General features: G+C 51.9%; 1 protein-coding gene across 2 annotated transcripts in view; it reads left to right on the top strand.

Moving 5' to 3' along the window:
• Positions 1-26,560, top strand: part of EPS8L2 (EPS8 signaling adaptor L2) — a 56,669-nt gene that overhangs the window by 19,149 nt on the left and 10,960 nt on the right. Inside the window, exons 2-14 of one of the 2 annotated variants that reach the window (XM_086750120.1) lie at positions 68-132; positions 1,227-1,282; positions 14,096-14,160; positions 17,936-18,097; positions 19,021-19,170; positions 19,316-19,395; positions 19,524-19,663; positions 21,729-21,808; positions 22,305-22,431; positions 22,777-22,865; positions 24,991-25,065; positions 26,082-26,230; positions 26,411-26,537. In XM_086750120.1, coding sequence (XP_086606246.1) covers positions 89-132; positions 1,227-1,282; positions 14,096-14,160; positions 17,936-18,097; positions 19,021-19,170; positions 19,316-19,395; positions 19,524-19,663; positions 21,729-21,808; positions 22,305-22,431; positions 22,777-22,865; positions 24,991-25,065; positions 26,082-26,230; positions 26,411-26,537 — 1,344 coding nt within the window. In that variant the 5' untranslated portion in view covers positions 68-88. Of the gene's footprint in view, positions 1-67; positions 133-1,226; positions 1,283-14,095; positions 14,161-17,732; positions 17,789-17,935; positions 18,098-19,020; positions 19,171-19,315; positions 19,396-19,523; positions 19,664-21,728; positions 21,809-22,304; positions 22,432-22,776; positions 22,866-24,990; positions 25,066-26,081; positions 26,231-26,410; positions 26,538-26,560 lie in introns of those variants that run through there. The other variant, XM_086750121.1, reaches the window with a different exon arrangement.

Below are 26,560 nucleotides of genomic sequence, written 5' to 3'. Positions count from 1 at the left end.
ACACTGATAAATCACCTGAGAGCAGGTTTTCTAATCGCTAACCCTGTCTCCTCTGCTTCTGCTGCAGTTGCCTGTCCTGTGAAGCGACATGAGTCTCAAGGGATCCCTCAGCAGCAACCCTGGCTCATCAAAGTAAGGATCTGCGTGGTGGGCTTCCTCCGTCTCGCGGCTGGCACTGCTGCTCCTTCCCCCCCCCAGGGGGATGTTCCTAACGGTCCCGCTCCCCGCCACCAAGTCCCCAGTGTTTGTTTCACCCTTGCTGGGCACCTCACAAGCTGCAGCCAGAGCCAGCATCACTGCCTCACACCTCACGTGCCCCTCACGCTTGGGGGCCTCAGCAGCCCCTGGCAGCTTCCCGACGGAGCCAGAGCCACCAGCTCTCCTGCTCTGCAGAGAGCAGGGTGTACGAGCACTGCTCATGCTGTATGAACCACCGCCTGCCCTCAGGGGGACACGGTGACAGAGCAGAAAGGAGCCACTGGCCACCTACTGGCTCACTGCACCGTGCAGGACCAAACCACAGCGCCCGAAATCCTGAGGTCCCGCTCTGATCCTCCCCAGCCAGGCCTTAGCTGGAGAAACGTCATCTCCTGGCTGTGTGCTCCCTCACACAACCAGGCATAGTGGGGGTGGCCCCACAGGGGATGCGACCCACGCACAGACACTTGACACCCCAAAACTCAAGCGTTTACGCCCATCCTTGCACACCTGAGCACCTGCCTTCAAGGAGTGCATCTCAAAAGGGGTCCGCTAATCCCAGATCCTAATCCTGGCACTTACGCTGCCTCACGTTCAGGCGGACTCAGGTATAATGTGGAGGAGTCTCCGTTTACCTGCTGCTCCCTGTAACAACCCCGCTTATCCCTCTCTGGGAGCCACTGTCCTTAAACCAGCCCCTCCAGAAGCAGCGTCCCTCCAGGGGACACCACGTGCGAAGGTAACTCTAGCGGGGACAGGCCTAGACGGGCTCCTCTGGCTCCTGTTTCCGGCGCCTGGGTTTAGTGACACGGCCCCACGGTACGGATAACAGCTAGGGTTGCACAGGGAGCCGCCGGCGCGGTCGGACAAGTAATTCGGAGTTGTACCACATGTGGCAGGGGCAGGGCTGGTCCCCCCGGGAGAGCTGCAAAGCTGCCGTGCCGATTATCGCGCGAGCTGCAGCGTGAAAGCAGATGTGAAAAAGCTCCGGGAGCTGATCATTTATTTGTACCTTCCTTCTTTTGCAGCGGCAGCATGGGCAAAGCGGAGGGGGCCTCCAAGCTGAGCGCAAAGGACCTGTACGGTAAGTCGTGCCCGCAAACACACCAAAGGTGTCCTGTAGCCAAAGCGCCTCTGGAGGTCTGGCCGCGGCTGTTGGGGAGCTTGAGGCTGGAACTCAACCAAAGCCACGTGAATCCACACCTCCATAGGCAAGAGGCTGGACTGATAGCGGAGTAAAAACGCACCTTAGCTCTGCGCCACCGCCTCCCACGCTGGGGACAGCTGTGATTTTGTGAGAACAGACAAGCTACGCAGAACATTGCTTCCCCTCATCCCCACCCGTCACCCAGATCCTCTCCAGTCGTGTTAGCAAGGTGTTAGCAAGATAAAGGGCCTAACAAAAGGAGGACTGTCCTCAGCAGGTTAATGATTATCCTCTTTTAACTACTCAGTGAACCATGACAACTCCAGTGCCCTTTGGCTCTCGGGAAGCAGAAGGAATCAGTAGGGAGCTCGTGCAGAGCCTGATCTGCAACTTGTTTATAAACCACCCAGCTCCAGAGGAACCAGGGAGGCACTGGGTGAAAAGTCTTAGAGAACATCTTGGTACCGGTGACAGTTATTCCTGCTCTTAGCAGCTCTCTTAAGGTATCTGAGGTGAAGACCTGGCCTGTGGCAGGCAGAACGAGCAGAAAGTGGGGTGAGAAGTCACCTCCCTCAGTCAGTCCCTGGATGAGAACATGGAGGTTGCTCTGGGGGAACACTAGCACTTTTGGGGAGTCTGAGCCTGCAGACTCTCCCACTTGAGCGCTCTCGATTTGCCTGCTCGATGCTTTTGTTGGGAGCGACGAGGCTGTGTGTGCCCCTTGGTGCAGAGTTCATATTGGAGCAGATATTGCCGTTGGCAGCTTCGAGGTGCAGGTGGTGTATTTGTCCCTGGGAAGCTCCTTCGGTTGCTGGAGGTTTACCCCGTGCGGAGTGGCCTGGAGCAGTGTCCCACTAGTGACCTATCTTGCCTGGGAGAAGCGGGCGCTGGTGGGAAGGCAGGGGCTGTACTTTGTGGGTGAAGTGCTAAACAAAGTCACCGTTAACTTCGATTAGCTACAAAGAAGTGAAACATGGCGATAAAGGTCGCACAGAAACTTGGTGTTGTGGCCTGGATGCTGCATGATGGGCAGGTGCCAAGCGGAGGTTTGAGTGGTGCCAGGCACTTGTCTGGAGATGAAAGGACATGGACACCTGATGAGCCTAGAGAGGAGCAAGAGGATGAGGCACGGGAATGTTTGGGTGCTGCTCCACTTCACCCTCAGGACTGCTGGTTCAGATGAGCTGCTCCTACCTCCAACGGCGTAATTTCCTTTCACAGAATCATAGAGTGGTTTGGGTTGGGAGAGACCTCCAAGATCACCTCGTCCCAACTTTGCAGTGCACTGAGAGCCCCTGCAGATCTGATCAGGGCAGAAAGATGACAGTTGCAAGGTAAATAGAGAGCTGTACAGGGATGTGGAAAAATTAAACCGAGAGCTGACGATGGCGTGGGAAACAGGGCACGTGCGCAGTCAGCGCCCACGGGCAGAGGCGGCCCAGGGCTCTGAACTGTCAGGGTTTCAGGGTTCAGCGCATGAGGCTGACGCGGTGCATTGGCATGGCAAGCAGGGACCACCCCGCAACGGCTCTGCTGTGAAAGCCAGCGAAGGGAAAGGCCGACAAACTGCCCTTAAAACAAACACACTGTCTCACAGAAGTTATTTTTCAACCCCAAGTTAAGTCTTTTACATTTTTTTGCATGGACACACCCCAAAAGAAAATTTCACCAGGGATGGGACCTCTCTGACCACATTCCAGCAAACCTTAGATGAGGACTGTAAGTCCAGGGGCCAAATCCTCAAGAGGAGTCAATCGGCTGCCCGTTATTCCCCTGCCCCTCTGAACCCAGGACCAGGTCTGCAGTGATTCACTGCAGAAACCAGCGGCTGTTGGCCAGCTCAGCCCAGCACGGCACAAGCGCGGCCACAGGGTTTTCGCTTGGCAGAACTGGAAACCCTCCCCGCTAATTCGGCGTGCCTTTATCAAAGGAAGCTCGGCATATGTTCAACCAATATTTAAACGTCTGTGTCCCCTTCGCACTCGGATCCTCCCTCCCCCAACATTAATTTCTGCTGTGAGCTGGCACATTTTGGGGTGGAGGGCAGGCAAGAACTAAAATTCCAGGGAGAATTATGTTTCATAATGAAACAAATCACACCAAGCCAAGCTGGCCCTGATTCTGTGATTACGATGCTGCTCAGGGACGTTCAGAGCTTACGAGACTTTTCACATTTCCATTTTTCTCCAGTGTAATCAAGCTGGAGCTTCAGCCTGCAACGACTCCCAGACTCACAGCACGCAGATATCTGCTGCATTTAAATCTCGCTGGGTGACGTCCACAGATGCTCCAGTGCACGCAGATGTCTAAATATCATTCCTAGGCGAACAACACCTTGGGTTTTGCTTTCTTAACATGTTTCTTCTACCACAGAGTGCCTCTCACCACAAAGCAGGCATGGGAGGAAGGCAGGCATGTACTGAACCAGTGGCTGAGGCACTAAACGCTAACCCAGCCTGGCCCTTCATTGCTGGTCCGACACGACAGGAGTGCAGCCGCAGGGACGCGACTGCTATCCGAGGGCAAAGGTGTCCCCAGTATCAACTGGGACTCACTGGCAGTATTAAACCACCTCAGGTGAGACCTGGGGAGTGAGACTTAAAAGCATCGTGGTGAGGCTGAAGCAGAGCAGCAGCTCCAGGCTGCACCCAGAAAGTCAAATGGATGAGAGAGGTGGGGAAATCTGCTCCGGAGGGTTCAAGGACAGTGTGACACTCACAGGGCCACCTAGGTTGGCACAGGACACAGCCTCAGGGTGATGGTGGAGAAGGTGGCTGCTCTGGTGTCGCCCTTGGCCTGTCTGCACGCCACCGCGTCTTCTTCACTGCGGTGAGCACAGAGGGATGCAGAGAGATAACCAAGTCACCAAGGAATTCTGCAGAGAAATTGGCTTAAAGCCCTGGGATCTCTTCCCCTGGCTCTGTCCCTACCAGAGCTGGATACACTTTCTAGGTGCTCAGCTGTCCTCCGAGGAGTTTCCTGGCTGCCATGGGAGCAGGATACTCATCCTTTCCTCCCCCCTTAGCAAAACAGCACCACATTTGCTCAGCCCCACGTTCTGGAAGCGTCTGTGGCTGCCTGCGCAGAGCGAGCCCCGGCTCCGCCGGCGGCAGGGGGAATGGCTGGCACCTATCAAGTTCCCACCTTACTGAGTGCACAGCAACCAGCTGAATAAATGTTAATGCACACCATAAATAAATTAGGCTGCTTCTCCGCTTACCGGCGTCTGTTCTGAACCTAGATGAAAGCCCGTGGCGGGGAAACCAGTGCAGCTGCGGCAGAAGCCAAGGGAAGGGCTGGAAGGAAGCGTTTCTGAGAAGCGCTTCCCACAGGAGGCTCCTGCCGCCCCGTTCTGCGGGGACACCCAGACCGGCTTCTGCAGGCGCTCGCCTGAGCGGCTTCCAGGGCTGAGCAGGCAGCACTGTCTCTGGGAGGGACTAGGCAGCGTCCCCAGGAGAAGCGGCACAGAGCCGAGGGCAGCTTGACTATTATAGCGGATTCCTCCTGGGGCTGTAGGAAGGAAGTCGCTCTGCAGCGGCATTCAGAGCTCTGTTTGGCTACTGTGTCTGTCCCTGCGGTGCCCAGTCGCTTTCCAGCGCCCCTGGCCAACTCCTGGGGTGTCTTTGCCTCTCACATCAAGTGCTGGAGCACAGAAGCGCCCGGCAGATCCAGAACCAGGCTGGGCCCCCAGCGGGGCCGCAGAGCAGAGGGGTGGGACGCGGAGGGGCACCGCAGAGGTGCGAGGCACCAGCCCGGCAGGAGGGCAGCGCTCATCTCACATCCAAACCCGTGAGATCCAGCCTATTGGCTCCAACCTGCCTGCTCCATCTAATTTCTGGGGAAAGATCAAAACTTGTTGGGGTATAGGGCTGGAAAGGGATTCTGGAGCAAGAGAAACCGCCTGTAGCACAAGTTAGGCTGGAGAAACGCGGTGCTGAACAGCAGCAGCCGGCGAGGCGCGATCACTTGACACCGCACGCGCCCCGTAACCCAAGAAAGGCTCCGGTTCGGTAACAGGACACGGGGCACTAACACAAAGAGAAGAGCCATTCCTGCCTGCCCGGCATGGCCCTGGACAGGTATCATCTCCCTGGGGAGCCACGACTCCAGCTTGGCAGAGGATGCTGGCCCTGGCTAGGCGGAACACACCGATGGCAGAGGAGTAAATTATGTTTAACGGTCACGAACCGACTCCTGGGAATCTCCATAGATCTCCCGAGAGGGCCTCCAGCCCCAAGCCACATGAAGAGGTCTCTGAGAGGAGACTCACCAGCCCCGGCACCGCCCCCAGACTGTCATTCCTTGCCACCAGCTCTCCCGCAGCCTCGCTCGCAGGGCTTTGAGGTCGCTGCTGTGAGATGTCCATCACAGACGAGAGCTGTGCCAACTCCAGAACAGCCCCAAGAGCAGAAAGACAGAAACACTGACTCAAGACAGTCTTGCTTTCCCTAAAGCTGCACCGTAGATGTGCATTTGTGATCGACAGCTCGGAACAATGGCCAACAAAAGGGTTGTTATTTACTCTTAGTTACTGCCTGCCCAAACCGTGAGCTTGTGAGTGACTTCAGCTGGAGGCCACGCAAGTCACACAGTTAGCAATGGGAGCACCAAGGTGCTGCTCCCTCCCCACAGCCCTCTGGAATAGGTTTTGTGCACAGATATGAAACATACTGGTATTGTCTGCAAGGTGCAGCCCTGGCAGGAGTGGTGGCTGGAAACTGAGCTGGCCTAGCTCCACAGCTGGGCTGGGAGGACCACGCACAGACCTAAACCCTGAGCAGCATCCGAACGGCGCCACTCACTGCCGTGTCCCTCAGATGCAGATACATGCTGTGTCCTTTAGCAAAAGCTAAACGTGGAAAGCACTGGCATTCACTGAGATTATTTCTGGCATATTTCTTCCAGCTCTGGCTGTAAAGGCAAAAAGGAACACCTCTGCCCATGAGCTTCCCCTGCAGCTCCTCAGTACCCCGATTCTCTCCCCCTGGGTGCCTGCCCAGCAGACAGTACGCTGCTGTACGGACCGCCTCGCGCTCCCTGGCACGCCGGCCACAAACGCGCAGTCTTTCTCCGTGTACTCAGTCCTTGCACAGCCCGGGAGGTGCGTCGGGTTTTTATTTGCTCTTCCAGAGTGGGCCGTGTCTTCAGCTAATAAAAAAAGGAATGTGAGCACTTGGATCGCAGCTAGTGGCAAATATTAAGCATGCCCAGGAGGAATTTGGCCCCGTGACACCTACTAGCAGCTGCTGATGTGCTATCAGCTCCTGCTGCCCCAGACCATTCACACCTCTGGCTGCCCCCACCTCAATGAGAGCCTTTTCATTCACTCCAGGAGCTTCCAGAGCCTGGACTAACGTGCCAGCTGCAAGCGAGAGCTGCCCTGTGCAAAGATTCCCAGCCACCGATGGCAGGTCAGAAAGTACCATGGTGCTGAGAGGAAAACCAGGGAGCTCGATGCTTCATAAGAAGCTGCAAAGATGCTTCCAAAATGGAGCTCCCCCCAAGCCGGCTGGCCACGGGGTTCAGCAGCAGAAGCAAGGGAGGGAGCTGCAGATGCTCTCTGTTGGGAGCTCAGACGCGGCAGGTCTGCGCGGTGCCCAGGACCAGATCCCTGACTAACCCTGCAGAACCTGGAGCAGCCTCCCACTTGGCGAGGAAGCAGGAACCTGTCGGATCGGCAGAGCTGCGCTGCCGCAGATGCGCGGTCTGGCTGCCAGATCAGACCTGGCCCCGTGCTCGGAGCCCGGGAACGGATGCTATTTCACGAGGCTGCTTTATCGCGCAGCCCGGGCCATTTGCATCGCTGCCATTAGCATACAGAGGCATTCGTGCGCCGTTTCTGCTCTGGAGGGCTGCGTCCCGACCTGTTGGTTTGGCACAAGGACTAGCTCATGCTGCACTGGCAGGTTACTATAAACAGCGTGTGCACTGCTAGATAACGTATAGATAACATAAAGAACTGGCAAGCTGCAGAAAGCGAGAGCCAAGCCTTCCCGTAGGCTGAGCTAATGGAGACGGAGGCCAGGGAGGGCTGGAGTGGGCTGCAGGGGATGAAGGAGAGGTCCTGGCTCTGGTGCTGCCAAGGAAAACAAACCTAACCCCATACATCTCTGGTTCCTCGCAGGCTGCTGCACATACGACTTCTCCATCCTCCGTGTTTTCTGCTGGGCCTTCTGCCCAGCAACGGCTGAAAACAAATACGGGGAGAGACGGGGAGGATCCTGTGTGATAGAACTCGCTAATTAATCAGAGAGGGATGCGCACGGAGGAGAGGCTGGGGCCTTCGCAGCTCTGATGGAACTGGCTGCATTGGCTACAGAGGCACCTGTTTACACCACAACTGACTTTGGCCCCAGCGTACAGCAAGAGCACAGGCGAATTTTTGTTTGGAGCAGTTTAGAATGTAACTGGGCAGAAAGAGATGGTATCTCGGGACCGAGCTTTGGGATGCTGCCTGGAGCAGCCTGGAACCCCCGCGCAGCTCAGCGCAGCACCGCAGGCGCTCCCCCGGCCAGGAGGAGCCGTTCTGCCTTCTCGCACACCCTTAAAAAATGCAAAAACCCCACCCTTTCTCCCACCCTTGGTACCACTGGTACCTTTGTACTGGGGGTACTCTGCCCTGCCGGCTTGGCAGAGGCCAGGCACGAAGAGAGACAAGCTCACTTCTGCCCCTCCTTTGCACTGCTCTACATCCTGAGAGACTTTCACCAAGTTATTTCAGCTCTAAGCTGGTCCCAGTGGGCAGAATTTATCCCGCTGGGTGATCATTCTATGATCTCTCGTGCACACAATCTCTCAGGCTGAAGGCAGCGTTCACAGCCGTGTCCCAGCTCCCTGCAAAAATGGGTGTTGCATGGAAATGGGGAGGGAACTTGGCACGAAAGATGTGGTTTGGCTTCCTGGACCAAGCTGATAACCCCGTCCCTCCAGGATTTGCATCAACCCTGCTTGTTTTTCCCCCTCGTTTATTACTCTCTTTCATCCCTTCCACTCCTTAACATAAAGCCAAACAGGATGCTCTCCCTTCCAGCCAAGATTTTAGTCTCGTCACTGGGGTTTCGGCCTAGCACCCAGTTTTGAGCCCTTGGATAAAATCCACCTTGCTGCCTCTGCAGTGGTCTGGGCTTTTTCCATTTCCTCATGGGGCCACTGGTGCCAGTGGGAAACAGCATCCCCACAGCGCTATTTATCTGTCAGACACCAGCAGCAGATGTTCTTCAGAGAACAGCTTTGCAGTTTTCCCCACACCCCTGGGTACGAGGCAGGATTAAAGCTGGCTGGTTAGGAAAGGACTGAACAACTGAACGGAATTCAGTTAAAGAACCATTTATAGGGTTTTTTTTTCCCCTTAAAGCTGTGTCTTAGAGATCAGTGGGACAAGTGACAGACAAGTTACCAGAGTGTGTGCATGTCCCACATGGCATCCACGCTCAAGTCATTCAAAACTTTCCACGGCACAGCTGTGAGTTACCCACCGCTGCTCTTCAGTCCACAGCAGCGGACCGCGCCAGCCACCTTCCCCCAGATGAGAGAGGATCCCCACGCTATGAGGCTTTCTGTTGCCAGACACCAAAAGCAAGGGACAAAGCTGTATTGTTTTCCCACCTCTTTGGCTCTCTTGGCAGACAGGAGGGAAAAAGCACAGTGGTGGTCACTGTGGGCTCATGCCAGCTTTATCATCTTCCAGTGTTTGCTGTACTGGTGCCACAGCCCTGGAGCTCTCCTTGCCCTTTGCAGCCCATCCCATGTCACATCCAGAGCCCTCCACCACTACAGCCTCTGAAGGGCACATTTAAACAGACGTGCAGATTGGTGCCTGAGCTCTGAGAGCAGCTGTCGTCTGATTTTGGGAAAGTCATCGCTATATTCCTGTAATGCTTATTTATTGTGTGGGGGTTATGCAAATTCTCCCCTCCCGGGGACACGGGATGGGTTGGGTAACAGGTTATGGTGCTTGGGTCTTCTCCATTGCGGGACACTGTGGAAATGCAAAGTGTCCTGGTAGGAGAGGTGTCAGATAAACCGGGAGGAAATTAGCTACTGCTGCTACCGTGCCAGCGTTCATTCATACAAAATTAAGCAGAGAGAGGACAGGGCTGTGCAGACGGGCAGCGTGGGAGCCACCCAGGATAAGCAAACTGTCTTCTGAAGTCTTTTCCGGCCAAGGGAGTTCCTGTCCAACGTAAAGGATCCCCCTTGATCCCGAGAGTCAAACAGCCACAGGTCTCCCTGCAGGCATCGTTCCGTTCAGACCACGGCAACCAGAGCCAGAATTAAGCTGGGGCAAATAACAATGCATCCACAGAAAGGTCTGCAGTGTTTCACCACATTGCTTTAAAGTAAACAAGCAAAAACCCCCTCTTTTTTTTTAAAGCACCCACACTTCTTAATTAGATGTGGCCTAAGACTATTTTGTGATTTACAGCCTGGATCTTTACTTCTTCCTGTGTTTAAATCAAAACGAAATGCTAGGAAATTAAAAGCTCCCAGTGTTCTGGCACCCTGCTGGCCCCGGAAAGCCTGGCCGTTTTCAGGCTGCATGGTTATATTTGCAGTAGCCAGGAGGAAACACAAAAATAAAAGTTTCCATGGGTGTGGGGACCAGGTAGAAGCCAACAAGACAGAAAGGATTTCAGGAGAAGGAAGAAGCAGGCATCTTAAAAAAAGGGGCAGGAATGAGAATATGCAGAAACACCCTCTTCCTTGCCCTGGCAGCTCCTGGGACAGCACTTGGATGGCATCCTGAGAGACAAGAGAGGCACTTTGTTCCAGTTCTGTACTTTTTAAGGTAATGCAGAAATGCCCCCAGGGAGAAGCAACAGAATCTCCCTGCCCTGGGCCTTGCTTTTGTCGCTGGAAAGGGCTGCAAACAGGTAAAGGGGACTTTGTCCCCTCTGAGTGAGCTTAACCCCGAGTGCAGGTGATGGGAAGCAGGGCTAGGCAGAGCTCCGAGGTTTCGACAGGTCCCCAGGATTTCCAAGGGCTTCTCCAAACATTTTCTCAGAGATCCATGCTGAGATCTCCCCTGACCATGACATGTGCAGCTTCTTCAAGCTTGGAGGATGGGGCAAAGGCATGAAAGGGGACCCCAGAAAGTCCGTAGGCACCAGCCACAGCTGCAGCTCCGTGGGATGTTCACCCACAGCTCTGCACCCTTCCTTTTAGGGCTGGAGACATTTCCCTGCCCTAATATAAAACCACTTTCTTTCCAGATCGACCACTTCAGCCTTTTCCACTCCCTTCTAAAATGGAGGGGACGGGATGTCTTAAAAATCCCAATTTGTCTCCATCCCACACAGGCCCAGTGTTCTCATTTCCATTCGTGTCATCTATTTACACGAGAAACGCTTGGTGAAGAAATTGAGGTTATGAGAGAAAAAAAAAGTTACTCCCATCAGACACAAATCCCTGGGGTGCGTGTTGCTGTGTGCCCTCTTCCAGCCCTTGCCCCACATCTGAAGTAGGGCAGACTGCAATTAAAACACACCGCCAACAGAAAACGCCATTGACCCTTCAGCGCGAGCCTACGGTGGGACGCGGCCGTGCTGAAATATTCGTTAATTTACTCAAGGTCGCTCTGGAAGCTAAGGGGCGAGCAAGGGGCTGTGCTGGGTGTCTGAGGTCTTTCCCCCCTCCCCAAACTCCAGGTCAGCGCTGGCAACGCACAAGGCAGACGCTTCGCAGGAAAACAGCGCGAAAGGCTCACAGCCCTGAGATTGTTCAGCCGTAATCAGGTTTTAACTGCCCTCCCCGGCAGCTCTCTGATTTTAGGACAGCCAAAGAAACCCCAAATTCCCACCGGGTGTGAGCTAAATCCAAGTAACCTGGAACAGGAGCGTTCAGAGAAGCTGGATGGGCCGGCTCAAGATCCCGTCCCATTCTATGCAGCAAAAATCCGGGCACGAAGCTGCATGTTACGTGCAGAGGCATGCACGCTCGTGAGGAAGGACGTTTGCAGAAATTCCTGGCAGTGAGTGCCAAGGAGGCACACGCCTGTAAGGTATTTTAACTCCTGTCAGCTCTCTGGGAGAGCAGCAGATCAAGGCCAGCTTCTCCCTCCTTTACACAGGATCTGCCGGAGGAGGTTAAATAACAGCTGTTCATACCAGGACACCCTCAGGACTGAGCTAGAGCTGCAGCCCGGTGCTTTGGGAACCGAGCAGGACGCTCTGTTCGCTGCAGACACTCCTTGCTAGCACTCTTCTGCATGCAAGCCACTGCTTGTGCTGACCCTGACAGCTTTCCCTTCTCTGTGTGTCCTGAACCCCTCTGCCCCGCTTGTGGACCTCTCCCCATGCACAGACCCACAGGACAGGCAGGGGTGTGCCACGCACCCTTCCCCTGCACACACCCCAGCTCCCTCCCTGACCAGCAGCTTGGGAGCCCCCCCAGCGTCACTCCCACGGCAACCACAATAAGATACGCTCGTAAAGCTCCGTTCAGAAGGAGCCTGTTAACAAATGTGCAAACACCACAAAGCAGACCAGACGCTGCTCCCTTCCGCTCCCCTTTTGCCCCTGCTCCTGTCACCCACGCTCATCACTCTTCCTGCTTTGGTGGCAATGCACACGCGCCGGGCAAGAGCCTGCTCCTGTCCCTGCCGACGGTGGCTGGGGTGCAGGGAGAACTGGTTGACCTCTCTAAGTCAGCCCATGTTGCTCATTCTGCGGGGCTGGGGCTTGGTGGTTTCTCTACCAAGAGCAGGAAGGCAACGCTGAGCAGACCACGTCTGGCCGTACTGGGCACCGGGAGGCCGCATCAGGGGGGAAACAAATGGGATAGTAACCACAATAGTACAACAGCAGCAGATGGGAAATACTCACTTCTCTTTCACACAAGGGATAGAAGGAAAAAAAAAAGGCAAGACACTAGCAGTGGGAAAGCCAGAAGTACCGCTTGAGCTCCTGCAAGGCCTTGAGCCGTGCTCATTTACCCAGAGGGGAACGGATTTGCACAGAAGCAAAGCAGGGAAGAACCCGGCGCGTAGGCTGGCGTTTGCCCTGCTGAACAAACCAAAAGGATGCAAAACACTTGCAGATTCAGAGGACAGCAGAAGTCAAACAAACCATGGTGTCCCTAGGGAGCAGCTACACCGTCACCACCTTCGTTAGGCTGCTGTCCTCTTTCTTTCTCTAATTATCACCTAAAGGAGGGACCTGACGGAGCCCGTCCACGTGGGCAGAGCCTTCCAGGGGCATCACAGGACAGTCACTATGCCAGCAGACCCTGCTCCTCCCCAGAGCACTGCCCTCCTCCAGTCACTGCCCTCCCTTGCTCTGCTCTACATTCACTTCATCTCACTGTCTGCACTCCAAAATAGACTTATCTTCCATTTTCCAACTTTTTTTTTTTTAAAGTAACCTTCTTTTGATTACAAGGAAAACTTCAATTTTCAGCAAACAAATATGTCTTGTAAGTCTTTAGGGAGTGGTTTTTCAACTAAAATGTGGCATGCTACTAAAAATATAAACTAAAAAGAAACATTTTGGTAACTTTCACCTGAGTCTTGCACCACTTCACCAGAATATTTGGAAACCAACTGAATGAGTTCCTGTGAGGATACTCATTTTCTAGGTGCCAGCCTTTTTAATGTGAAATTTGTTAAATGAGACCACATGTTCTGTGTTCAAAGAGAAGGGGAAAGCGAGAGAGAAGCCAACATCCCTGAGAAGGCACTAAAGAGAGCTTTGAAGTAAACCACAAACTAAGGCTAATATATATTTCTTTAAAAGACGAGAAGCCCTAACGTTGGCTGTGTTATGGAATCCCCTCGGCTGTGACTGCTGCCACAGGACAGGACGTTGTAGCGCAGGCTTTGGGAAGGGTGAAAATACATGGAACTGCCGTTGCATCTGCTGAGCAAACCAGAGATGCGAGGATGTCCTCTGCTGGCGAGGAGGGCCTTTTCAGCTTGGATGCTCACAGATCGCTGAGCCTGGACAGTCACTCCTCTGCTGTTCAAGCAAAGTATTTATAATGAATCTCGGGACAATTAAACCAATTAAACAGCAAGTAAGACTCAGCAGGGTAAATTCTTACAGGATTATATTCAATAGCTTCATGAAATGCCAAGCAATTTTTTTCCCCAATTGCTCTTTGCTGCAGCTTCCCAGTAAGAAATGCGAGCAGCAGTGACGATTTGTTGCCTCACAGAAATGTTGTACAACAGCTCAGGTTCTGACTGCCTGGCCTTCCTCCCCGCAGCCCATCCCACCTGTAACCGCAGCCCTTCGCTGTGGCTTGCCAGGAAACGCAGGAGAGCAAACTGAAAGTGTCACGGTAGCACAGAGGGCTTCTTCTGGAGGGTGATTCAAAGGGTTGTTATGTCCAAACTGGTGGGTTGTGGTTAGATTTTTTTCTTCTTGCCACATGCACATCCCAGCCTTACGCTAGTCCTCACCTCCCCAGCCCTCTTCCAAGAGATTCCCGAATCATTCGTTGCCTGGGCCTTTCCTTTACACTGCGTTTAATTTCCTCCACAAATGGTGCTGACCTCCATGGATCACGTTAGCAGCAGCACTAAGGGATACAGCTTGAATATGTACCCCACACACCCCATTTGCCAATCCTTGTTAGTAAAGTTAATATCATTAACGCATCTTATTACTCCCAATACTCCGATTGAAGCTGGAAGCTCAGACTGTGAGAAAGACCACAGCACACTGTCCCGAGAGCTGTAATTCTCAGACTCCAACATACCAATAAACAGCCACTACAATGAAGGCTTTTCTTCTTTTTTTTTTTTTTCAGAACAAAGGAAAAAATACTCCAACTCCAATGTCATTATGCATGAGACGTCACAGTACCACGTACAAGTGAGTATGTAGTGAAACCTTCCAGGGCTGAACAGCCAGCATCCGTGAGAGATGCCGGTGATGCAATGTGTTTTGTTTGTCCCAGACCTTCACTAGGCCAAAGAGGAGCTGGGAACCTTCTTACACTAAGCGAGTGTCACTCTTCACACCCTGGGAGAGGCAAACAGCAAAGCTGCTTGCAGCCTCCTATTTCTTTTTTCCAGTTCCTGACCCCGGATGCCTGTAGATAAACTTGTCTCCTGAGCTTCCCCCCCAGCTGGGTCCAGTCACTCTTTCTAGCTCCTGGACTGGAGGACACACTTTCAGACTTAACCATCCACCGTCACTTCCCTCCTTGAGCCGTGGGTCACCGTGGTCCTGCCAGCCTGGCCGCAGGGACTGAGACCACACAAGTCCTCTCAACCACACGTAACACACTACTGAAGCTAGGGTCATCTGGGCTTCCCCTCCGATTCCTCTGAGCACAAAAGAGTAGGAAAGTAAAAAGCATGTTGTTCCACTATGGCATTATTTGAAAGTCCAACAGGCTCTGGTGTAGATCCTCTCACAAGGCTAGGGGACATTTTCAGGCCAGCAACTCCGTCCTCTTGCTATGAGGTGTGACACATGCTTGGGAGCTCGCTGTCTCAAGGGCTTGCTGTGGAACCAGCGCTGGTCCTTCAGCCAGACGCTGTGTGTCATTACAGCCTGCAGATGGGAAATGGCTGTCGGGAAGGGAGGACAAAAGTGACCATTAAAGACCATGAAGCTGGTGTAATTACACACGGACCTCTTTTTCACTTTAAACTTAAATTGAAAATGGCATACGAAACCATCATTTATCAAAAAGTTATTTCCTTTCTGAATAATGAGGATTCAGCAAATTAAAGTGTTGAGTAATTAGGGAGAGGAGAATGGAGAAAAAAGATGATGTTAAAAAGACAAGGGAAATTCTGTACAGAGAAACAGGAAATGGAGAAGCTGTTGTCCTCTCTTCCTCCTCCACGTTTGAAGAGAGCAGTGGGAGCTGTTGTCTCTCTCATCACCCTGTGCTTCAAACCCTTCTTGATCAGCATGGACAGACAGGTTATAAACAGGGTTCCTGCGGTAGCTACAGGAACTCATCTGCCCAAAGAACCCAGACCACGTCGACTATCGTCTTTCAGCTTTCCCTCAGCTACTGTGTCCTCTCAGGTAACTCAAAACCCTTCAACCACGACAGGCATTGAGCCAAATTAATCTCCCAGTGGCACAGACATCCACTCAACAAAGAGGAGCCAGCCTGGCTGCCCCAGGCTTGGCGATCCCTGGAAGACAACGTGCCACCGCGGGAACAGAGGTGTCCATCCGAGGCCAGCTGGACCATTCATCACTGAAAACTGGGCAAGGCGAGAAAGGAAGCACTTTGTGAGGCTCGCATTTAGTAGATAGGGCCCTCTCTTCTCTGGTTTAAGACTCCAGTCCAGCAGAGAGCGTCAGTACACCGTTAGAAATAAAGGAGCCTATGCAGTTGCTTAAAATGAAATTTAGACTTTTTAAAATGCTTGTTTGGAAAGAAGCCCTGGGTTCCATCAGAGAAACTAACTCAATGGCCAGCCACCCCAGCGGTGGCCCTGCCATCCCCACCGGTGACTCCTGACAAATAAAGTCACTCACGGAACCAGAGCAGGGACTTTAAACAATGACACGTACATGGATTCTTCATTAATTATGCCATTTGCCTCCTGTTTGTGAGTCTCTGCCTTGAACTTTGACCAAGGCAAACAGGATTTCAGCAGCAGGCAGTGAGGTAGGCAGATGTTTCCTCACAAGAGGCATTTTACACCCTTTGAAGCAATCTATAAGCTGATCAAAGTTTAATAGTGGACAGAGCCATTGCTCATTCCTATAAGAGCCACTACATTTTAATATCCATCTGCATGAAAAGCGGCTGTAATGAGATAAATCAAAGACAGTAGCAAGCTTCTCTCCCTCTCACTCCACCAGTATCTAAAGAAAATGGAAAAGAAAAAATACTCTAATGAGTCTGAGTTAGACAGGTAGCTTTCCCCTCCATGAAAATTAACTCACTTAACAGCAATCAACAAAGGAATTTATGGTGATTGTAAAGCTGGCAGTTACAATAATAGAGCAGATAAGAATGCCCGGCACCCGGCACAAACCAATTCCCTTCACTGCTCAGAAAGCAGAGGGCTCGTCACCTCTGCACAGATAATATTGACTTTGCGAATGCGTTTTTGTGCACTGTTTTACAATTAGTGACATACACCTGAGCGTGGTTTTCCTATCTGATTGCACAGCCAATCTCAGCTTGCAGCTCAAATACCTGCCCGCAGTTTTATTTAGACAGTGCCTCACCCAATACCTTTGCTTTACGAACACAGGACTGGGTCTCACGCTGCAGTGTTTATCCTCTTCTCTGCTCTGTCCAGTCTCTGTGAATTATCCAACAAGCACCTTCACAACAAATTGGTCTCTACAAACCCTCTCCACTCCTAACTCCCACCATCGACCATCGCGTTTGAAGACTCAGCCCTTTCTGCCCGTCAGGGCCACCAGTGCTTTAAACCCGAGCCTTTCCCTGCATCCTCCTTGTCTGAAGCTCATTGCAACAACCGTTCTTGCCTGTGCTTCAACACAACCATCCAAGGCTCTATGCCTGGAGTACAGGCATCCTCCGCAGGTCCACCTGGTCTGTATCAGACCCAACGTTCACAGCCTCTCCAAGGTCCCCTCGTAACCTATTTCCACTGCAGGACAGTGCTGGTTCCCTCCCTGGTGCTGAAGCAGGGTCAGCTTTTGCTGCCTCTTACTTTGCTTCCCACTTTACATCTCCCTGGGCTTTTGCAGGTGAAAAAGAACTTCCTTCCCAAGCACCTCCCTCATCCTCCTCCGCTGCCCGCCAAGGCACATGCCGATTGTGGACATTACCCATTGGGTTACTTAACCAGCATGGAAGCCAGGCTGGTGGTGGGAAGAGACCGGGGCTGGGTTTGTAGGACAGGTGGAGGAAGGGAGGAAAACCAGGGCAGTCTAGCAAAGCCACAGGGCAGGACAGAGGCATTTAGCAAAAAAAAATCCCTTCTTACAGTCAGCCATGACAATTCTCACTACCACGAGGGCTGATCTGGGTACTTTTTGGGGGAAGGTAACATGGGGGGACTGAAGGGCTGGTGCACAGTCAGCTGCCAGGTTTGGAGCTGTATTGCAACCAGGTAGCTTTGCAGCGCAGAAGCTCTCTGGAGCCGCTGTGCTGCCTGTTGAATTACCTGGGGCAGGGAAGCCCAAACATCGTGTGGATCCCACCTCGGCACAGAGGACTAACATATGCCCACGGCTTGAGTGAGCTCTTTGCCTGGGACAAATTCCACACAGGGAGATCTGCCACGCGAGACGAGCAAAATGCAAGTGCTTTTAACTTTTAAGTACTATATTTAAACTGCCAAGCCATTTTCAGAAGAGCCAGGGCACCAACTCGTGTGCACAAAGCATTTGCAAACACGCGCTGCTGGACGGGAGCCAGAGCTGCTAGAACCAACATATGATGAGATAAACACGCAAGTGGTGAAACTCATTATGAAAACCTGTGCCGCGTTACGAAACCCTAACCCTCTGCCACCACCAACAGGCTGGTGCTAACAACTAGAACGTACGCTTTCTGCAGCAGCTCTTTCACGCCCGTGCTCCAAAGAGCAGACAAACAGTAGCTGAAGCCTTTAGCTTCACCACTGATTTACAGTACACACACCACCAAAGGTTTTTCAGTTGTTTTCTCCTCCTTTCCTCCCAACTTCAGCACCTGGCCACCTTCATCATGGACAAGAGCGAGTCCATCGTGACAGTGGACGACGCTATCCGAAAGCTCATCTTGCTCAACTCAAAAGAGAAGATCTGGACGCAGGAGATGCTGCTGCAAGTGAATGACAAGTCCATCCGCCTGCTGGACTGCGAGTCGCAGGTACGCGGAGCCCTGCGAGGGCTGCCCCGTGGGGTGCAGCGTGTAGCCGTCCCGTTCTGGGGAAGGGCAGTTTCTGAGGAACCCAAACAAGGGTGAATCCCCACCAAAATCCACGCCTGGGTGTGCGGGGGCTGGCTGACTCTCATTCACATGGCAGGTAGGCGTGGGGTGATTTATTCACGGCTCCAGAGCACAGATACTCCAGGTGAACGATACCTTGAGCTGTGCTCCAGGCCAACAGTTAAATTGCTTCTGTGGGAGTGATGCAGACTTGCAGGCCCACAGAGATCTGCATAAAGCTAAAGCAGGAAGGGAACGATGTATTACTTGCATCAAATAACACGCAGGATCACCTGCCTGAGAACTGTGCCCCAGTTTGGCAGGCGATACACACACAGGCACGTAGGGCACCTAATCTGAGGGGAAGGAGCAGCCAGATAGTGGGAGAGGGATGGAGCTGCTCTGATCTTAGCAGTGAGAAACTAAAGACTATCAGCCCAAGGTCATCCAGGGAGACAGTGGGAGAGTAAGTCCCTCACAGAAAGCATCTTTCCTCCCAGTGCTCTGCTGGGATGCGTGACAAGTACAGTGGTGCAAGGTAGAGCACGGCAATAAGGTGATGGTGAACAAAAAAGCTCAAGTTATGGAAGTCTCAACTCTGGGCGCCAGATTCAGGACTCGGAGGAGAACAAGAGCTCACCTCTCTTTGCCATCCACCTCTCTCCTGCTCCGCAGCCCCAAGCCACTGCCCTTCTGCAACCCTTGACATGAATCTTTGAAGAGCCCAGCAAACCACTGGTCAGAAGCACAAGCTCTGCCAAGTCTCTCTCCTCAAACAGGGATCCCAGCAGTTCATACTCAGGATCATTCCCCGTCAGCTCAGTAGTTCTCCATCGCCTGATCCCTTCCTCTTTCTCTTCCAGGAGGAGCTGGAGGACTTCCCTCTGCCGACAGTCCAGCACTGCCAAACGGTGCTGAACCAAATGCGCTATTCCTCCATCCTCCTCCTGGTGTGCCAGGATTCAGAGCAGCACAAACCTGACATCCACTTCTTCAACTGCGACGAGGTGGAGGTGAGCAGAGCCCTCCTTGCTGGCGTGAAAAAGAGAACAAACCACGCTCCTCGCTGTCTGCCAGCCCCTTGCTCCTTTGCCCACTTAGAGCCCTCAATCCTTTCCAAATCAAAGCCCTTAAGAACATCCCTGTTTTATCTTTGAGGCGGAGATGGTTCACGAGGACATAGAAAGCGCCCTGGCAGACCACAAGCATGGGAAGAAGATACGGCCACAGACACTCAAGTAAGTATGGCAGGATAGAGCTGGGAGTTAAAAAAAAAAAACCAGCTCCATTTACAATGATTCACACATCAGTCTCTCAGAAACAGGATCGGCAGTGACAGGGCTGTTCTGCGCTGTTTCCCTTGCAGAGCAAACCAAGAGAAGATCAGGCAGAGACAATCCATCCTCCCACCGCCGCAAGGGCCGGCTCCCATCCCGATCCAGCACGACATGCGAGGCTCAGCGATGAACAGGAACCGCGTGGCACCCCCTTCCCAGCACGATCCAGGTACTGGGAGCACTCAGCGAGTCTGACCTGGGGATGGGGGACTCGTTAGCCCAGCAGCCAATCCTCCTGAAACGGCCTGTGGTCACTTCAGACCCTGTACTGCTGGAGCTCGTGGAAGCCCAGCATTTTCACACAGACACACACCAAAGGCACAACATTCTGTGGCATCTCTGTCTGTGCTTTATAAATGCCTAAAATCTGTGCCGCAGCAAACGTTTGTACCCACTGGGCTAGCAGTAGGCATCTTCTGCTCAATGACAGCTCAATAAATCAAAGCTCCTAGAAACTCCTGCAGCAACACCTGTGTTTTGGGGATGCTGAAATTCCCCAAAGAGGTGAAAGCTCCTCGTAAAACAGAGCCATCACATGAAGTTTGGACCAGGCACTGGTAATCTTAAAACGTACAGACAAGACAGACCTGGTCAGAAAGGCAAATTCCTGGCCCTGCTGACTTGACCGGAGCCAAGCAGAAATCAAGTAGTTCACATTAATTCTCCTAAAGTTGATTGTGGAAATGCAGATCTGAACTCACCTCTCTCGTGTGCTAATCTAAAATCTTATTCCAAAACCATCCTGACTCCAGCCTGTTTGAGCTGGCTTGAAAAAAAACTTGTATTTCCCTTTTGAGAAAGGAGTAACAGAAATAAGCTTTTTATCTGACAAAAACTCAAAATGACTAAAATGCCAAGCAAACTGTAAGCCTGTCTTATCACTGCCTACTGTACCACCCTCTCAGGGTTAATTTCTAGGTTCAGGGAAAACAGGTGATCAGGATACTGTAAGACCCTCCAAACACCAGCCTAGGAGAGCAAACGCTCCTTCCCTGGGATGGGATCTGAAGCCAAGCAGCTGCTCTCTCCTGAACAGAGAGCCTATTTCAGGTCCAGCTTCGCATCATGAAAACAAGATCTGTATTTCAGAGCTGGACCGTGTATAAACAGCTATATTCTAACGCACAGCGGGCTTTAATTAAACGGCCACCCTTCACTCTGCCCTTCCCAGGACGCTTAGCACAAAGCTTTAAGTCCGTTGCTTACATCGGCAGAGCTGGGCATTTACCCAGGCAGGATTTCTGGGTCTGAGAATACAGCCTGGCATGAAGGACAATGACAGGAGAAAGCCTTGAATGATGCCTGCTTGCCTTGCAATCTTTCTTATTTCTTTTTCTGCAGAACCTGTCAAAACTAATCACCTCATCTTAACATGTAAAGACAACGTCCATTTTTCATGGTCCTTTGTCAAAACTGCCTCCCCAGTTCTCCCACTTTATATATCCTGCTGCCCCGGCCCTTTCGAAGCCCATTTCACTGAGCTGACACTTTATTCTTCTCACAAGAGGCCACCTGAGCAATTGTTCACACTGAAATATCACCCCCTCACCGAGTGTCTCTCTGCTGGAAGCTGGGAGGTGCCTGTGTTGTTTTTTATTAATTGCAGGAGGATTTTTTAACATCCATTAAAAACACTTGAGAGACGGCACATGAGTTTGTACAAAAACGCTGATCTGTGCACAAGCCCTTCTAGCAAGTGACAGTTGCATTCACTTCCAGGTCTTATTGCTTCTTTCCCAACTACTACTTAGTTAAACTGGAGCCTCTGGGACAAGGAAGGCTCCTGTGGCAAGCTGGAGGTTAGAAGAAAGGGGGAGTTCACCTAATCACACTTTACACGCAGGTGGAGCGCTGTGCGATGTGTGCGGTGGCTGTTCAGCTCCTCTGAGGGCATAAGTCAGCTCAGACGCATCAAAGGAGTTCGCGACTCAACACATCCGGAGAGCGAGGCTTGCAGGTCTCTGCCCGTAGCTAACAGCTGGATGCTCTTCACGATTCACTCACTGCTTCTGCTTGAAATCAGGCAGCATATCCACACAGACGGTTGTTGAGCAGGTGCTGTGACCTTGCAAGATTTAATTGGTAACTTTGACCACCTCCTGTTCTTTGTGATCTCCTGAGGCGCTCTCATAACCTGGAATAAACCAAGCTGGGAGTTGGATCCCTGCATTTAATGGAGCCTATTTTCAACCTCTCATAGTAGATATATTTTTCTCTCCCTCCCTTGTTCGCAGACTACGAACGACGAGGCTCCAGCTGTCACGACCACGAAGAGTCCCGAGCCGTCTTAGCACAGAAGATTGAAAAAGAAACGGTTGGTAACAAAACCAGTGCAGTCAATGGGCAGAAGGAGAGGGAGGAGAGAAAAAGGAAGCAAGGGGCGTCTCCATGAGCAGACATTTTATGCGTAACCTAGTCATTGTCAAACTGATATCTACCATTCTCAAATACAAGGTGAAGGAAGGCAAAGCTCCACCCCTGGGTCAGTTACAAGCTCCTCTGATCTGATCCTCTGCTGATTTCAGGAAGCCTGCTCCTCCCCAGCCCACAGCCCGCTCTCGGGGTTATGCTCCAAACGTCCATTAGCAGGGTCACTTGTCACATTGATGAGTGCGGCACACAACCAGGCACAGCTCTGTGTTTGGAAAGTGATGATTTCAGCTTCATTTCATGCCTGGATTCCCCATTCCTGTGCATTCTTCCAGGAAATGAAGCGGGCACGGAGCAGCACGCTCTGGGATTGGGGCTCCCCAGCTGCATGCCACTTGGGCTCTCCTTCACCTTGGTTTGTTGCATTTCTGTCCTCACAGCAAATCCTCAACTGCACGCTGGATGACATTGAAGTGTTTGTCGCCAGGCTCCAGAAGGCTGCAGAGGCATTCAAACAGCTCAACCAAAGAAAGAAAGGGAAGAAGAACAAGAAGAAAGGGCCAGCAGGTACGGTGCAACAGCTAGAACAAACGGGGAACACAGGGATGAAGGCTGGGAGGAGACCTCAGCTTACACCCCAGCAAGGCCAGGCTGGTGCACCAGCATGGCTATGGACCCAACAGCAGCGACACCAGTTTGGAAGGTGCTACTGGTCTGTGGGGACCTCTTGTAGAGCACACAGAGCCTAGTGGAGCCTCCAACACAAAGACTTTGTGTTTTCTTGAACCTTAATTTTTAGTAGTTCTAGTCTCAGCACCCTTTGCTGCTGTGTCTTCTGCATGCCAGCAAGACGAAAGGTCCCTGAAAAAGGATGCTCTAATTCGTGTCTTTCTCTCCACCTTCTCATAAAAGAGGGCATGCTGACTCTTCGAGCAAGACCCCCAAGCGAGGCCGAGTTCATCGATTGCTTCCAGAAAACCAAACTGGCTTTTAACCTCCTGGTAAGACGCAGAGGGTATTTCTGTCCCATGCAGTGACAGCCCTTTTCCCATATATCACAGCAGTGAGCCTTCAGAGTGAAATTTGAACTGAAAACACTACCCAGGGACAAAGGTGTGACTTCCAGATTCTTCAGAGTCCAGCACAAACACTGTGTCAGGCTTGCGCAGGTTTCTTGGGCCAAGTTGTTAAACTGAAACCAGAAGCGTAAAGTCCAGGACGGGACTGCGCAGCCAGGGGCCTTGCAATGCCTGGGTCTCCTTTCAGACACAGTCCTGACTGAAAGCAGTTGGGAAGGTGTGAGCTCGGAGAGCTGGGAACTGCCCTGCCCACCCTGCCGATAGCTATGCAAAGGCTTATGCAGATGTCCCACTCCAGATATTCTCCTCTGCTTGTGGCCTATAAAATCTGCGTAGTTCTGAGAGAGCTGTAGTCCTGGTTATCCTTACAAACCATAAAACAGAGGACTGCAAATATTAAAAAAGAAAAGAAAAGGTCCTATCTACTTTAAACTGTTCTCATCCAATTCTGTCTACAGAGCATCTGTAAAGCTGCCTCAGACAGGGGCCTGGAAAGCTTCTGGTTAACAGGAACTGATGTCCCCCGTTGTCCTGGGGGTCCCGGCTTTGCTCTCTCTCCCCTGGAGAAGCTGCCATCTTAGGGAGGGAATGAAAAGCAGGAGCATAAAGATGTTCCAGTGCTGCCAGCTCCGCTTGGTGAAGTATGCGATACCAGGCGGGTAATGAGCCAGAAGGAAATTCTGTCAGCTCTGACCAAACCTGCCCAGCAGACACAGCCTAACAAGATCCCTCCTGAAGCTGTTAGTAAGGAAACCACAGAGATTGTAAACAACCTCAGTGCGGGACACCAAGCTCCGGTCTGTTCTTTTAGAAGCATATATGCATCATTTTTGCCGGCTCAGGACCAGGACTGAGTCTTGGAGGTGTGAGCTCTGGCCAGCGATCAGTGCTCTCACACAAACCGATCAGGTGCCCCGCTAAGGCTACGCCACGCCTGCACAGCGGGATGTCACCTTCCCTGAAGGAGCAGCTGAGGAGTCACCAAGGCTGTGGGTCTGTGCAAATGCTCTGGCACACAGCCCCCAAGCCCAGCGCCGCTGCTGCTCCCCTGTCAGCAGCGTGGGAGCAAACATGTAGGGAATTAATTCACATGCCTGAGCTCTCCCTGCACTCAGGCCCTGGACTTTGTTGCCTGCGTACCTGAAAACCCACAAAGAGCAGCTGTTCTCCTGGCAGGAGGCTGGGGACCAGTAAGGAGAGCAGGGATTCAGTGGTGAAGTGCTGCCATGCCCGCCCCAGCACCGCTGTCGCGTGCCACGTGGCCGCCACATCCTTGTGAGGTGCCATTTAATTCAGTCACCTTCTTGCCATCGGTTATTTCACACTTTCCACTCCACGTGAACGTTTAACCACCAGCATTTAAAATGCCTTGCATCCTGGCAGTGAGGAGGGAGTCTGTTTTCTGCTGCAGCAATGCCAGTGGCACAGCAGACGAGAGCTGAAAGGAAGCACAACTGAAGTGGTTTCTCAACATGACTGCTGTGAATGAAATGCAATTCTTTCAGTACAGCAATCCTAAGCGTTTGCTCCTCCATCCCATCACAGTGTACTCCAAACACCAAGCCCTTCAGTAGCCGGAGCAGCTCTAGCTGCTGCAGGCAAGACCTCGGCGGAGATTTTTCCGCCAGCAATTTGCTACAAGGGACCTCGCAAACCCTTGTTCTGTGGGAACCAGTGGGATTTTCAGCTTTGCCAGAGTCAGAAGCAATAGACCTGGCCCTTCCTTACTAAGATTTTCAAAAGAAGCCAAAGGTTTTCTGCTTCTGCTCAAAATAGATTCAAAGGGACTGCTTTTAACAGAGCAGGTACTCCATCCCTCCTGAAACTCAACGCCCTTAGGAACAGACACAAAATATAAGTTACCTAAACCAGAATGATTCCTACTCCTCAATCCCTTACTGCCCGTCCCCGATTTCAAGTGGAAGTTTCCTTTTCAGGCTGCGTTATTAACTGTAGCAAATAGCAGTCAGCAACAGCCCCTCCGTGTGACAGAACAGAGAAGGCAGAACCACGTTAGGACTGAACCGGGTTTCCTTTCTCTTTTCAGGCCAAACTGAGAAAGCACATCCAGAACCCCAGCGCTTCAGAGTTGGTGCATTTCCTATTTGGGCCACTGGAACTGGTAAGCCTTACTCACAGGTTTCACTGGGAACTCACTTTCTATTTCTAGTGTTGCTTTTGTGCTGACAGGCAGCTAGATTATGCAGAAGAGGCAGAAGACTGCTCACGACTGGCTAAAGCTTTCCCAGTAAAGTCTAGAGGCAACAAAGCCGGTGTTTCTGGCCTCTGGTCTGATTTCCAGCTTGAACTAAATACACAAACCCTAGCAAATACGAATCTTTCCACCGCACTAACAAAGACTCACTGTGAACAAAAGTGCAAGCCAGGTTCCCACTGGGAATCTGCCTGACCTCACCTTCAAGCAAACGTGGCTCAATATTTGCACTGAAAACAGGAAGCAGAAATCCTAACTTGAAAAGGAAGCCAGAAGGACACAGAAATACCAAGTGATTTTCAATTTTTTAAAGTGCCAGCTTGCGAGGTATCCTGTCTCTAACAATGGCTAATTTTTAGATCAGACCTTGCTTTGATTCCAGTAGAAAAAAATCTTCATAGAATCACAGAAGGGTTAGAGTTGGATTACCTGCTGCCAACAGGAGCCAGACCATCCCTTGGCACGAAGGCTTGCCGTCCGGCTTTCATTTTATACCTTGGAGAATTTAGTCAGGAACTATTTGCCTTATTTGTCTATTTGCCTTTTCTTAATAGAATCTGCCATTCCAGAACTATCAGTGCAGTGCAAGGATACTAAGGGGGTGCTGAGGGAATACAGCATCCCTCTTACGTAGCAGCAAACCATTCATTTAGTTCATCTGTGTTATGAGATCTCACCCTTTCATGGGAAGGCATAGAGGAGAACTTTGGAAGTGCAAGTTTAACGTGAATTAGCCAGGTTTTAGAGGTACTCACCATGGAGGGTACATTGGCTTCCTTTGGAGTGGGCAGGCATGGAGACTCCAAACAATCAGAGCCACTGATTTGTGTCTTTGATTTCTGTTCCTCTGTGTGTGCTGCTTCGATATTTTAAACACTTCCTGCAAAACCTCTGATATTTTTGTGTGTTTGTGTGTAATCCAGGTCGTCAGCAGCTGTGGTGGCCCTGAGCTTGCCAGGTCTGTCGTCAGCCCGCTTCTTTCTAAAGACGCCACAGATTTCCTCAGAGGACACCTGACACCAAAAGAGATCAACCTCTGGGACTCCCTCGGAGAGACATGGACCAGGTCCAGGTGAGGACAGAGCTGCTGTCTCACCAGGCTGCCCAGGCTCTTGAGAAGGGCAGACAGGATGCTTGATTTTGTAGCCGTGTCAGAGTCAAGGATGCCCTGATGCCCCTGCTTCTCCCTGACATGCTTTCAGAAACATGTTCCTTGTGAATCTCACCGCGTATTCCCCGCTTCATGTCCTAGAGCCGAATGGCCCCGAGAAGCAAATATCCCCACCTACATCCCCAAATTCCGCAGTGGCTGGGAACCACCCATGGAAATCTTCCGCGGAGCTCCCTGGGAAATAGACATTGGACACTTGCAAGAAGAGGTTAGTTTTGTGCCCCGGTCATC

The sequence above is a fragment of the Chlamydotis macqueenii genome, chromosome 5 (assembly GCF_036417535.1).
Source record: "Chlamydotis macqueenii isolate bChlMac1 chromosome 5, bChlMac1.mat, whole genome shotgun sequence".
In the NCBI taxonomy this organism is placed as follows: domain Eukaryota; kingdom Metazoa; phylum Chordata; class Aves; order Otidiformes; family Otididae; genus Chlamydotis; species Chlamydotis macqueenii.
Note: the sequence above shows the minus strand (reverse complement) of the source record. Positions and strands in the feature narration are given on the sequence as shown.